The 14,852-nt window shown below is 39.0% G+C and overlaps 1 protein-coding gene across 1 annotated transcript in view; it reads left to right on the forward strand.

Annotated features, from left to right (window-relative positions):
* LOC306754958 (adenylate cyclase type 6-like) overlaps positions 1-9,386 on the forward strand; it is a 37,677-nt gene extending 28,291 nt beyond the window's left edge. The window contains exons 8-23 of the mRNA XM_079239137.1: positions 199-340; positions 2,200-2,328; positions 2,425-2,453; positions 2,535-2,682; positions 2,810-2,907; positions 4,008-4,095; positions 4,194-4,310; positions 4,395-4,553; positions 4,689-4,864; positions 5,315-5,341; positions 6,011-6,040; positions 6,207-6,336; positions 6,514-6,777; positions 6,898-7,102; positions 7,210-7,334; positions 8,455-9,386. Coding sequence (XP_079095263.1) covers positions 199-340; positions 2,200-2,328; positions 2,425-2,453; positions 2,535-2,682; positions 2,810-2,907; positions 4,008-4,095; positions 4,194-4,310; positions 4,395-4,553; positions 4,689-4,864; positions 5,315-5,341; positions 6,011-6,040; positions 6,207-6,336; positions 6,514-6,777; positions 6,898-7,102; positions 7,210-7,334; positions 8,455-8,583 — 1,996 coding nt within the window. The 3' untranslated portion in view covers positions 8,584-9,386. The remainder of the gene's footprint in view (positions 1-198; positions 341-2,199; positions 2,329-2,424; positions 2,454-2,534; positions 2,683-2,809; positions 2,908-4,007; positions 4,096-4,193; positions 4,311-4,394; positions 4,554-4,688; positions 4,865-5,314; positions 5,342-6,010; positions 6,041-6,206; positions 6,337-6,513; positions 6,778-6,897; positions 7,103-7,209; positions 7,335-8,454) is intronic.
* Positions 9,387-14,852: the final 5,466 nt, after the last annotated feature.

The raw sequence follows: 14,852 nt of genomic DNA on the forward strand, positions 1-14,852 counted from the left end.
ACAAACAAACAAACCACAGTCAGGGATAAATATAAAATGTAATTCATGTTATATTTTAAAATTATTTTCAGCAATCTCTTCAGTCAGGACATTTTTTAAAACTATTTTTCATCATATTTCATTCAGTCATATGTTGCTCCTGGACTATATTTTGCTACTTTAGCCACTACTTTCAGTTGACCCCTGTCCCCCCATCAGGCGAATCCACATCACCAAGGCCACTTTGCAGTACCTGAATGGAGATTATGAGGTGGAACCAGGTTTTGGAGGTGAGAGGAATGCGTATCTGAAGGAGAACAGCATTGAGACTTTCCTGGTCCTCGGCTGCAGCCAGAAACGGGTCAGTGCAATAACACAGTTTAATGCAAACATAAAACAGGTTTTGGTTTAGAAATCTTTGCTGAATAAACTGAGAAAAGGGGGAAAAAAAAGTTCAAAACTAGATGTTAACAAGCCCTTAATACCAAAAAACTGAACAGATTGCTTCTGTTTGAGCAAAGTTACTGAAAACTACAAAGCTAGGCTTTTAAAAGTTGCAGTGCATAACAAAATCAAAGGTTAGGAACAGAAAAAAGTACATACATTTATCATCAAAACTGTTTTTATTTGTATCTATTCACATTATTGAATTAACTGTTATGGTTTTTTTTCTTTGAATGAGCAATTTATATCTTCTTGGAGTGGGTCTGCATACATGGCAGCTGGTATATTTGTACCACCTTTATTTCTACAGTGTCTCTAAATGAACAAACATGTCTGTGTGTGAAGTAAGAACCCTCTGAGCTTTAAAACTGAAGCACCAGCTTTGTTTGGTAGCTAGTAGATAGGATAAATGATAAAGAACACCTTAAAAGGCACATAGAAGAAGACGCATACAATTTAGAAGTACTGTAGTATCCTGAATTTTGGCCACCGTTGATTCACAACTGTGAATGAACATTTTTTTAGTCATTTCTAAGCCCATCTCTGAAGCTAGCAGCCAGTAACATACAAAGTATCTAGGGAAATCATTAAAGAATATGTGGTCCCAGCGATTTACGTATTAAAGAATAAAACTGAACTTAGACTGACTTGAATGAGTTGGAACAAAGAGCTTTGTTTTCCCTGCACGCCACCCAGATTAATTCCTAAAATCAGATCGCTGGGACAGAATTTCAGATGAGATTTTTTGTCCTGACATGATCAGGTTATCTGCTTGTGTTGCTATAGCAACAATGCAGGTGTCCTTAACTACAGTTGTCACACAGATTTCCAGTGGTAGGCCCTTATAAGATTTAACCCCTTAACCAGTGAAGCCCACCTCTGTACCATTTTTATGTTTTGTTTTTTTTAAAATATAAAATCTTGTACAATCTGTTAGACATTTCTTATTTCAGTAGGAAATATTGAAAGATGGTATCAATGAAGGTATCAATACTCTTGTGATATAATAACAATATATATTAACTGTTTCTGTTTATTATGCACAAGGGCTGTGAGAGCCAAACAAACAAACAAACACTTTTTTTGCACAAGACCGTGTCATGAACTTTGAAACCTCCCAGGGACGGTCCCTGCTGATTAAGGGTTTACGTTCTAAGATTGAGACAAGAAGCTGAAAGATGAGATGTACACTTTTTAATTGGCCTTTCTTTCTGGCATTTTGCATTTATAAAAAAAAAAAAAAAAAGTAATTACAAAGTTACAACAGAAAGAGACACTAAAGAAAAACGCTGGATAGGTTGTAGATATTGTGTAAAAGTAGCACAAAATTCTTGTGCACAGCCATACGTAGAAAAAAAGCACATTTTTCTTGCACCAAGCAGTGTAAAGCTCATTCATCCACAGCTTAAAAACTGGAGACAATTCCTGCTTCCATTCAAGAGGAATCAGTCACCTGGAAATCAAAGTCCCAAAAACATGTCGTGCCCTTTTGTTAAATTGTTTTCCTGATCACACCAAATATTGCCAAGATCACAGAGGGTTTTATGAGGCGCTTGTAGGACACTAAACAATGCCCTGACGATGTATTCGTATTGATAGGAAGCACAACTCAAAGTGAGTCAGACTTCTGAATGAAGTCCGCCTGTCTGCTTCTCTTTCTGGCTAAAAAAAACATGCCAGATTTAAAAAGCACCCTTAGTCACTCATTTTGTCATTCACTGTGTTGTGTTGCATGAGAGCAGTTGGTGAAGCCTTCGTGTTGTTCCCTCTGAGCAGAAGGAAGAGAAGGCGATGATGGCGAAGATGCAGCGGACGAGAGCCAACTCCAATGAGGGGTTGATACCACGCTGGGTTCCTGACAGAACCTTCTCCAGGACCAAGGATTCCAAAGTCTTCAGACAAATGGTGAGAACTGACATCAAATCGCTCAACGCTTTGGTCAAAGAGCCATGCTGCATCTCCGCGAGAGTCATGATTCTATCCTGTCTCTTTCATCTGCAGGGGATCGATGAGTCCTCCAGTAAAGACAAGTGAGTAAAGACTCAACGCGCTTTGCTGGATCCTATTAACCCTTCTGGGTTTTGCTCATCCTGCCTCTGATCTTTTTGCAGCCGAGGTGTTCAGGAGGCCATGAACCCGGAGGACGAGGTGGATGAATTTCTGGGTCGAGCCATTGATGCTCGCAGTATTGATCAGCTTAGAAAAGATCATGTCAAGAAGTTTCTACTCACATTTCAGACCTCCAGCCTGGAGAAAAAGGTATTCCTCTTTGATAATCACCTGAGGTGTGACTGTCATTCATAAATGAAAAAAAAAACGTACTGCTCATATCTGATTTCTTCATCTTCTGTTCTTTTTTTTTTTTTTTTTTTTATTATTGCTGCAGTACTCCAAAAAGGTGGATGACCGTTTTGGGGGCTATGTAGCCTGTACTCTGCTAGTATTCTGCTTCATATCTTTCATACAGATTGTTATCTTTCCACAGTGAGTACTTCACATCAAGCAACCTCATATTGCTTTACTGGAAACTGTTGTCAACATTACCACCCAATGACTCTCAATCCGGAAACTCAAACTGCATTCGTGTGAACTTTAGCTGTGAATCAGGAAAAAGAGTCTATGTTAAGATATTAATGGTGCTTTCTTACTTAAAGCTGGGGTAGGTAATCTTGCTCAGAGACATTTTTTTTTACTTTGAGTGGAGTGATTTCTTGTCCTGATAGTAGTCTATACATTTTGTAATCATGAACAATAAGAAATATAGTTAGACCCTCAGTTTACTATAAATCTGAAAAAACTCTGACCAATCCAAACGTTCGAACCAAAATGGAGTTGTTCGTTCCTTATGTGTTTCTTATGCATGTTAGGATGAAAATACAAAGTAGTGAAGAAGAAACTCTGAAGGCAAACATGGTTGAGAAATGCAGGAAGGATTTTCCCGACCCGGCTCGGTTTATTTGCCTCCTCTTGCTAAACAGCCGAGAAAGAGAAAATCGTTGGTGGAAAAAGCTGCAAATAAAAAAGCTTTTAAACACGCAAGGATCAAAACCAGAGGGGGAGGAGCCAAGACAGGGTGCCACTTTAAATCTTCCTAGCTCCCAAACATTACCTACCACAGCTTTAAAGGTCGATCTATTTGTTTTGCACTGAGATATATACTTCTCGTACTTGTACCAGTTTTAGCTTAACTTGGTCATGACTCATGAACTTCAGCCATGGCTAGAATCTTCAGATCTTTGATCAGCTGTTTCTTGCTGAAATGCACCATGGAAGCTGCTGTTCTCCTTCTTGTATTGAACCAAAGAGTTGAAAAAAATATGCCACGCTTGAGTCATTTGATATTATAGAAAAAAGGAATGGGGCTTTTATTTTAGGATCCAGGTCTAGCAAAAGTAGCTTGCTCTGCTTTGTGACTCATACATGATCCAAACTTTTTGGTTTAGATCACAAAGAAATCAACAAAATAAATGCAGCATTTGCCTCACAGCTGCTTAAATAAACCACACAAGCGGACACACTGCAGTTTCCTTTTAAATCTAAATGTCGATTCATTTCAAATGATGTTTTTGTGTTTTTCCCTGCAGCACCCCAGTAATGCTGGGAATCTACATCAGTATCTTCATCATACTCGCCAACATCCTCTTCATCTGTGCCATATACTCTTGCATCAAGGTACTGAAGCTCATCCGGATGCAGTGACAACATTTTTGGCCTGTGTTTTTGTGCATTCACTGGTTTTTGTTAATATGCAAACCATCTTGCATTTGCAGCTCTTTCCAGCTGCGATGCAGACTGTTTCTAAGAAGATTGTCCAGTCTCGCACCAACAGCACCCTGGTTGGAGTGTTCTCCATCATCCTCGTCTTCATCTCTGCCTTCGTTAATATGGTGAGATTGACATTGTTGACATTCAGACAGATTTTGCTCCAGCATCTGAAAGAGTGCTGATGCGAATGCATCCCGTTACTACAGTTTGCCTGCGACACCAAGAGCTTGACGGAATGCGTCGCTGAGAAGCTGAACACCTCTGCAGCCCTGGTGACGCCCTGTCTGATCCGCAGCTTGAATGTGTCTGTTGAAGGGGGTCTTGAGATCTGTCCAAGCCAAGGCCCTTCCTGCCCCTTTCCTGAGGTGAATTTATTTGTTTGTCACCACTTCACTGCGTTTCCCCTCTGCAACTGGAAGGAAAATGTCACATTTGCATTTGTGTTTTTCTGTCTTCTGTTGTTGCTGATGCTTCTTGCTGTTGTCTCCTGTTTGTGCCAGTATTTCAGCTACAGTGTGCTGCTGACGCTGCTGGCCTGCTCCGTGTTCCTGCAGATCAGCAGCATAGGGAAGCTGGCCCTCATGCTGCTTATCCAGCTCACCTTCCTGCTGCTGGTGGAGTGGCCACAAGTAGCACTATTTGACAACGCAGACCTCTTTGTCACCTCCAATGCCATGTAAGTCCGATGCGGTTTGGAGACCCAGATATGTGCACTGATGACACAGCGCTGCACTGGAAAACCCTCATTACTAATGGACACTTTTCCACCGCTTCAGATGTTTAAAAGCTTTTCAAATGCTTGAAACTTTCCATCAGATCTATGAATTTTAGTTACAGTTCCTTATTATTTAATAGCATACACAAAATCTACATACTGAAGAAACATTTGAACTTAGTCCTTATTTATTATTTTAAAACTTTAATTCATTGAGCACTGGTGTTATTTTTCAGTCATGCTGACACTGACTCTGTTTTTTCTGTGAGGCGCAGAGCAAGGTCAAAAACATTTATGGTCATTTGACAAAAAATGTAAATCTGAAAGAATAAAACAGATGCTATATTAGTCTCAGTATTAAAGATTCTGTGATAGGAATATTTTTTAAATACTATTTTTGTCTCTTTTCAGTGATTTAAATGAAACTACTGCTCAGTGGTAAGTTGAGTTGTTTTATCTAAAATAGAGTTGATGATTTTAAGTCTGTCTTTTAACTACAATTTAAATTATCTTTTATCAGCTGAACTGTATAGAGTCTTGCTGGAGTGTGTAATATTAAAAAATATATAAACGTTTCTCTGTCTTAGCATGAATATTTTCTATACTATGTCCGAGCAGCCAGGTGCTGTCCTTGCTTGAGGTCTGTTGTCAGGTCTATGTGGCACTTTTACATGAGAAAAAATAGAGTAAAATGTCCATTTTTAAATTAGCTAATGCTTTTGTTTCCTTATTAGAAAATCTTGATGTTTATCTGTTTTTATTTGATTATATTAATTAACATTAACATAGAAACAGCAAATTAAAACTTCTTAAGACATATATCTTGGAGATGTTTGTGTTTTAATGGGATTATTGTGCCAAAGGACAGCATATTTCTGAACTTGATGAGGTAACTGTTTTAATGTTATGGCTGTTAGGGGTTTATTAAGCTAAACACATTATATGAAGGCTAAAACCAGCCTGTGTTTGATCCTAAAGTCAGTTGTCTCATATGATACTGCAGAACTTTTGTATTTTATCAAGCTGTTTACAGTTTTAAATGGTTATAATAACTCCAGCTTCATTTATCCTGACAAGAATGATTTGTTCTGTTTTTTTCAATTTTAGGTCCAGTTTCAATGAAACTATAAACCAGTGGTAAGATATTATTCTGTGTTATTTAAGGTTTTTGATGTCCTCTCAATGCTACTTTTTTTTTTTTTTTTAATTACCCCACCTCCCTCCTCCAAAAAGTAGCTACTTCAGTGAAGGGATACATTAACCATCCTTCCATAATTTTGGCTTCTGTTTTATCTCTTTGCAGCCCAAAAGTGACCAAAGTGTCCCTGCGGGTCATGACTCCAATAATCCTTACAGTCTTTGTCTTGGCACTGTACCTGCATGCACAGCAGGTTGAATCCACTGCACGCCTCGACTTCCTGTGGAAATTACAGGTACAGACACTTTTGACCACAAGGGGGCAGCGTCTGACCATGATTGCCTCAGATACATTGTCTGTTCGTTGGTAAACGGCATGCCAGAGCTGTCTCACAGTGACATTTATCTCTTTCACATGACATAACAACATTAATAAATACTGACTATATGTAACAGAGAATCTTTCCTCCCAGGCCACAGAGGAGAAGGAGGAGATGGAGGAGCTACAAGCTTACAATCGTCGCCTCCTTCATAACATTCTGCCCAAGGATGTAGCTGCTCACTTCTTGGCTCGTGAGCGGCGCAATGACGAGCTGTACTACCAGTCCTGTGAGTGTGTGGCCGTCATGTTTGCCTCCATCAGCAATTTCTCTGAGTTCTACGTGGAGCTGGAGGCCAACAACGAGGGAGTGGAGTGTCTGCGGCTGCTCAATGAGATCATCGCTGACTTTGATGAGGTAAACTTTGCCCTTTCTAAATTTCTGTGCAAAGTTGCTCTTCTGACTGGTGAGAGAGATAATTAATAAACTGCAAATTGCACAAATGCAACTCAACTCAGTTATTTCTTCCCTTTGCAGATCATCAGTGAAGAGAAATACAGGCAGCTGGAGAAGATCAAGACCATTGGTTCCACCTACATGGCAGCCTCGGGTCTCAATGATTCCACGTATGACAAAGAGGGACGCACACATATTACTGCACTAGCAGACTATGCCATGAGACTGAGAGAGCAGATGAAGTACATCAACGAGCATTCCTTCAACAACTTCCAAATGAAGATAGGTAATGTGAAGCCTTCAGTCTGGGAAAGCTACAGAAGCATGGTTGACAGGTATTATTGCAGCTTATATTAAAGCAATGTTTTGTGTGTGTGTGTGTGTGTTTAACAGGACTGAACATTGGGCCGGTGGTAGCAGGGGTTATTGGGGCACGAAAACCCCAGTATGATATTTGGGGAAACACAGTCAATGTGGCCAGTCGCATGGACAGCACAGGTGTACCTGACCGCATACAGGTATGCTACAGACCGGCGTTTAGAGGACATCAGAGAGTCCACGCTGTATTAACTGTGCAATATTTATGTTTATATTGACTGGTTAATGCAGAAATTCAGTCACATCTACATGATTAGCTTTATTTTACTATTATTATCACTTCTGAGACATTTTCAAATGTATTTGGCAGGATAGAAAAGCAGCATAGAAAAGGTTTCTCAACCCAACTTAACTTGCAATGCCTTAATATTATTCCACAATGTTGAGACACTCAGTGTGGGTTTTTGTCCAGCTGTTGCTAACTTTATCAGCCTCCAGGTCAATCCTGTATAGTCCACTTTTGAACTTTTTCTTTTTTTCTTCAACTTTTATTTTTTATCATACATTATAGTCATGCCCCATTTGACATTACTTACGTAACAAAATGAAACATAAATATCAGGGGTATGAAAAATCTGATATTAAAGCAAGAAAAAAGTACAACAATAACACATATTATCAAAACAACCAAACACACGCACACACACTGACAAACATAAAAAAAAGAAAGAAAGAAAGAAAAAAAACCCTTGAGAGGATTGTTTTGATATTCATATTCAGTTAAAAAAAAAAAAAAAAGACCCTGGATAATTTTACGTGTAAACCTTATCAGCAGTACATACCAACTTAATTTAACATTAAGCCACCTCTTTAAACATGGGGTTGTTGGAGACTTCCAGTTCAAAAAAATTTGTTTTTAGCTGTCACCATGCCTATTTGAAGAGCCTGCTTAAGATAAGGAGGAAAAGTTGATAACTTTTCAGAAGAACCAAATAAAGCCAATTTGAGCCAAAAGCGATTAAGTACTGGGCAATGCCAAAACAGGTGCGAGAGAGAGCCTTCAGCGATGCCACATATATCACATACAGAGGACACAGACTCGAAAATTCTGCATAGCTTAGTTTTAGAATAATGTAGCTTTTTTTTAAAACTGAAAATAGCTGCCTTTCTCGATTGCTAGTCAGAGAGAGCACTGACATTTAAAGCTATTAACCACAAATCTAAAAGTCCAACTCAGTGGAACTAAAGAGAACCACTAACCGAATATTTACTGTTTCACCATGTTGACCTTATTTGGTATCATGTTGACCCTTCTTCCAGGTGACCACAGACCTCTACCAGGTGCTTGCAAACAAGGGATACGTGTTGGAGTGTCGCGGAGTCGTTAAGGTCAAAGGGAAAGGGGAAATGACAACCTACTTCCTGAACGACGGGCCGCCCAACAGTTAGCAGCCATGACAGCAGCAGATGCTGGAATGATCCCCTACTCCAAGGACACGGCACCACTGAGCGAGGACTCACAGCGCGAGCCAACGGCTAAAAACTTCAGTCGCCATCACTTGAATCCCAAGCAAAGAGGAAAAAAAAAAAAAAGAACTTCTAAGACTTGAAAAGGAAAGTGTTCTTGCTGAGAGGAAACAGTTCTCGTGTGACAGCCATTTTGGCCCACATACATGTTGAAGGACACGTGTTTTTCTCATGTCTAGCCTCTCTCTCAGGCTTCTTGAAAGATGCAAAGTCTGTTTATTTAAAAAAACGCCTTTTAGCCTGTGTCAAAAGAAGATTAACGCTGTACATAAGGCTACTTTTTATTTCACTTTTCAGTCATTTTTATTTGACATGAATTCTGAACAGGTACTCATGTTTTTGTTTCTGCATTAATTATTTATTTCGATCTCAATGTTTTGTGCTAAAGGTCCTTTATTAAAACGTGTGAACACATGCGTGCACAAATATCCAGTTTATTACACGTTTATAAGTGTGTATGTACATGCATATTTGTGTGTGTATGATTATATGTATAAACTGAGGAGGAATATATTGACCAAAGAACTAAAGTGTAAACTAAAAAGCAAGGCAGGACATGTTGATATGTTCTCGCTGAAGACAGCAATGATCACCACTTCTGGTTTTTTGGGCAGAAAGCTTGAGCCCTCTGCTTTTTTTGCCCAACAGCTGGCCGCGGAAGCTGCTCCTTTGTTTTCATAGAATATATAGAATTTATTTATTTTGCCTGTCATTCAGGCAGCAGAGAGCAGATTTTTAATTCTAAATAATTCTTATTGCCCTCGATCTCTCAAAGAAATAAAATGAAAAACAACTAAAGACGACCAAGGATGTTAAAGGTTTATTCTTAAGATTTTTATTTATTTATTTTTACCGAGCAGTGGAAGAGGATCAAGCTACAGTAGGATTAGGATTTTCCTCATCCTCATTTCAGATTGTTACAGCTGTAACAGCATACTGTCATCGACTGCTCCTTCCCTTTCAAAGAGGTACTTTATTGTTGCAGAAGGAAATGAGTGAACATACATCAGCGAAATTTGTTCCAGAGCCTCCAGGTGGGGGGAAAACCTCGGATTTCATCGCAGTGACATCACACAGCCTGATTCTTCTATGAAGAAGAAAATAGATGAAGGAAAGAAATATCTATTGATTTTGACTGAATACTGTGCTTTGTAATCCTGAAGGGGCATAACTATTTTCACTGTGAGGTTTTTATGATACAACAAAACTGCTTTCTTGCCAAACATAACTGCTTTGAAGCATGTCCGACTGTGGTATCTTTGTTTTCATTTTTGTTCCTTTCAGCGTAGGGTATTTTGTATCGATTCTGTATCCATCATTTGTATATTCTTAATGTTGTTATTATTATGATGATTCTGGTTAATTATTATGCTTAATATGATGATTCCATTCCGATGAAAAGGATCAAAGACCAGCACGCTTTCTTGTAAAATGCCAGTTGTAAAGATCAAGCTTACTGGTACCAACGGATCAACTGCAGTCATTGAGTTCTGCCGGTCAGTCCTGTTTTACATGGATGGGTATGACCATGTTCGGGTCTTACCCAAATGGTGTGGGGTCATGTAAGCAAAAGCGGAAAACACACACAAATGTTTTGCTGTTTGTTTTTATTTCGACTACAGCAGCAGTGTAACTCTCAGTCAGGCTGCTGAGGTGCCCTCCTGCTTCTAGACATGGAACCTCTAAGTGGTAACAGACTCCATCCTTGGTGTTCCTGTGTGAAAAGGATAAAGCAGAATAAGCAGGCCTACACATTTGTTTCTCATATTATCCCTCGTTTATTCAGTCTTTTATCACCGATTGGAAGAACTAGTTCGATTGCCTTAAGTTAACAGAGAAACAAGTCATAGAATAACTTCAATAAATAATACGTGTGCCTGCTTACCCTGCCTGGACTGCTGATGCTCGGACACAGAGAAACGACTCTAGGACGGTAAATCTGAATTACCTTTCTAATCATTGCATAATAGTTTTGGTTTCTCCAGCACAACTCTTTGTAATTTGGAGGAATCAGCACTGAGTACGCTCTTCCCGCACACTCATCCCTGGCAGCCAACAGATGATCGCGTTGGTACCAAAGCCAACTCACGCAGCCTTGTGCTACTGGTCCCTTCTGTGCAATGAAATTTGGGCTCGGGGATGGTGGGAACACCAGAGGACAGCAATGTAACTGAGATCACCAACTATCACATGAACTGTGACCAATGAGGAGTGATTCATATAAGCAGAGCGTTTATAGAATGGACATGAGTTTATAAAGATGTTCATTGTATGTATTCTATTTCTATTGGCTGTCCATAGACTTGTGTTGATTGTTAACTCTTGGGATGCTTTCGGGGGGAACAGGAGCAGGGAGGAAAGTTGTCCCCTATACTACTGAAACAGTGTTTTGCTCAGGCCCGATGAATCCTTCCGTATTTGTTTTTTTGTTTTATTTGTATTTTCCCTGAGTTGGAGGGGTTGAAAGGGGAGTGTTTTTGCTAAGTTGAAGGACAAAAAGAGTTGAGGACTATAACAAAGAGAAAAATAACATTTCCCCTTGAAGAGAATAATAAAAAAAAAAAAAATCAGTGGCTTGTCTGTGTGTTCATGAATTTATAATAATGCTTAATGTACCTAAAATATTAAATATAAACAGGTTAAAAAAAAAAAAAAAATATTTTGAAATATGCTGAAACTGCATGTCTGTCTCTGTCACAAGTTATCTCTCAATGCTAAAAATGAATATTGGGAAATGTATCATTTACCTCATGAAAAACAAGTAAATTAGAGTAGTTAGAAATACCATGCTTTACATTAAAAAGTATCAGCAGAGAAATTAAAAAGCAGATTTTCCATATGGATGTATGTGTCCGTCATAATGGAAGAGGAAACAACAGGGATGATCCTAACTCGTCATTAAATTCAATTCAGCTTAATTTGTATAGCGCTGCTTCACAACAATGTTGTCACAGAGCACTTTACACACACGAATCCACATACACATGATTTCAAGTCAATTCATACGTATCTTATAATAGAAACCAACTGATTGCATCGAATCATGACTTCGATCCAATCCCCCATCCTGAGCATGCACACGGCAACAGTGGGAAGGAAAAAACTCCCTTTTAACAGGAAAAAAGCCTCCGACAGAACCCGGCTCAGGGAGGGCAGCCATCTGCCTCGACTGGTTGGTGTGGAGACTACAGGAAAGACAGAACAACATGTACAACTGCACTTAATCAGGAATACCTGCGGAAAAAAGGAGAAATAAGTTAGAGATAGCAATATTGGCATATATTTATACATTAATATATTAGAGAAATAGAGTGAGGTACTTTTCAGTGCATCAGGTAACATCCCCATTGCTACATAAGTAATGGATGGCTGGACTACCCATAACTATAAGAGCAATGAGCATAACCTGGGCAGTTGGGTCCTGTACATGCAGACTCCAACTGAGGAGATGCTCATATCCTAACTATAAGAATCATGGAAAAGGAAGGTTTTCAGCTTGATCTTAAAGGTGTGGAGGGAGTCTGCCTCCCGAACCCCCACTGTGGGTTCGGGAGGCAGAAACCAAACTACTGTGATCAACCTTCTGAAATTGGCCACGGATGCTACTTAAACAATCTTAATGACAAATATATTGCAGCCTATGAGTGGTATCTAAGAGAAAGAGACCTTTTGCTGCTGACACAAAATTACAACTGAACTTGCACAAATAGATGTGTAATGTGATTGAGCAGAAGAGAACAAGCTGCAAAAAGAAGCAAGTCCCGTTCAGATAAGATGAATCTGGCAATGACTTACTGCTATGAAGCTCAGATCTGGCAGCGTTCTGGCCCGACATGTCTTCATTTTTAGACTGTTTTGGTTTTTGACCAACTAAAATACTGGCTGACATGGTGGTTCCCAGTCTTTGGAAACATAGCATGCAAAGCATGTTCTTAACTTCTAATAAAAAGACTTTTTAGAGATTTATCTCTACAGGTATGTCTTATTAACACACATTTAATAATGATCAGATTTCCTTTGACTACCATGATTATGTCCATCGTTCTCATCAGAACAAGTAATAAATTCTTCATGAAATCCAATGAATTGTGTTCCAGAACAGTTCATTAGATTTACTGCTTACTGTACCTTTACTGAAGGTTTCTTCATTTTCACTGCTTTTTAATTCTCTTATACCTGGTTCATACTTCAGTCAGATTCTCACACAGTCAAATGTGGAGTCTTCATATGAATAATCCAGGTCTAGTATTCTCTGTACTGTCATAGCAACATTTTTATCGCACACACACACTTACACACACACGCACACACTCGACAAAAAGACACATATTTCCAGTTCCATGATGCAACTACATCAACATATTTATAAATATGAAAACCAATCAAATATTAAAATAGTCAGTGCTTTAAGGTAGTGTTTCTCAACGCTGGTTCTGAGGACACACTGGCCTCTATGTTTTAGATGTTTCAGTACTTTAACATACCTGAATGAAATATTTGCTCACTTCACAGAGAACTTGATGAGGAGGTTCATTGATATAAATCTGGTGTGTTGAAGTAGGCAGATATCTCAAATATGCAGGGCCCTGGGTCCCTGGACAGAGTAATACATCTTAAATACATTTTTTAACATCAAACACATTTACATGTCCTAAAATATTGAACATTTTTCTTTTTCTTCAATAAAATGATAACATCGCTGCCACGGATTGTGGAAGTGTTGGGATGCAAATGCAGGAGGCAGACCAAATGCAGAACCAAGATTTTATCCTCAAAAACAAACTGAATGCAAGACAGGACAGAGACATAACAGAACTTCAAGAAGAAAACACAACGCAATGGACCAGCAAACAGAACAGAAACCAAGGGCTATAAATACTGGGAAACAGAACAAGACTGAACTAACTGTGTTAAAGTGTACTTAAGGAACGGCAGGGAAAAACAGGAAAAACAGGAAACAAGACAAAGGGGAACTAAACAAGAAAAACTACAAAATAAAACAGGAAACCAGAACTTAGAAAACCCATGAAACATCACGACAATGGATCTGAATGGACATAATGTTGTCAACTTCAAATGTAATCTCCTTCCACATTCATCTAAAGCTGGTCTCCCCAAGTTCGGTCCTCGAGATCATCCACAACTTTTGGATGCAATCCCTTGTCTAAAACACCTGAATCAGATAGCTGAATTCCCTCTTCTGTATGTCCTTCAGCTCTGCAGAGGCCTGGTAACAAGCCATTCATCCATTCATTTGATTCAAGTGTGTTGGACAAGAGTTGCATCTAAAAGTTTCAGGATGGTAGACATCAAGGATTAAACTTGGGCACCACAATGTAAGGCAAGAATCACCCAGACTTCTTGGGCCAGTGTCCTGGAGGTTTTAGATGTTTCCATACTACGAGTCACCTAATTTAAATTAAATGTTTCTCCAGCTTCTTGTCAAATTCTACACAATCCACTAATGAATAATTTTTGGAGTCAGGTGTGTTGCAGATGGGAAACATCTAAAGCAGCTATTACCAATCCTGATCCTTGAGGGCCAGTGTTCTGCAGGTTTCCAAGTGTCCCAGCTGCAACACACCTGATTCAAATCAGCAGAGCTTGTCTGAGTCTGAGACAGGAGTTTTCCAGCAGGGTCACTTGGAAAACCTGCAGGACACCGGCCCTTAAGGACCAGGATTGGTGATCCCTTATCTAAAGTGTGCAGGACCCCACTCCAAGAGGCCCAGAGAGAGTGATTATTGATGGAGAGACAACATTCAGACTTCAGAATAATAACAAGGCATTGGACTGTTCAGTTGATTTTGTGCTTCTTTAGTATTTCCATAGTTTCAGAAAAAATAGCATTACAATACTGACTTTGGATATATTGAAATTCTTATAACAATATCCTGAGAAGAACATTAATTTAATACAAATAAGCCATTAAAATTATTATTTTACATTTCAAGTTCTCATCAAATTCAGACAAAATCTTTCAACTCATGGTATTTAGCAGCATGAGTATTCACACACGTCTCCAAAGAAGCATTTTCACATCTGTTTTTGATTTTCTATTGTAATAAAGATAAGATGCAACCCCTAACTCAGTGTTTCTCAGTTTGGACATTTTATTTAAACTTTTTTTTTATTGATGCACATAAACTGGCTGTGGTGGCAGCAGTTTTAAGATTTCTCTTCTCTGAAGG

Source organism: Telmatherina bonti (genome assembly GCF_933228915.1).
Source record: "Telmatherina bonti genome assembly, chromosome: 4".
Classification (NCBI taxonomy): domain Eukaryota; kingdom Metazoa; phylum Chordata; class Actinopteri; order Atheriniformes; family Telmatherinidae; genus Telmatherina; species Telmatherina bonti.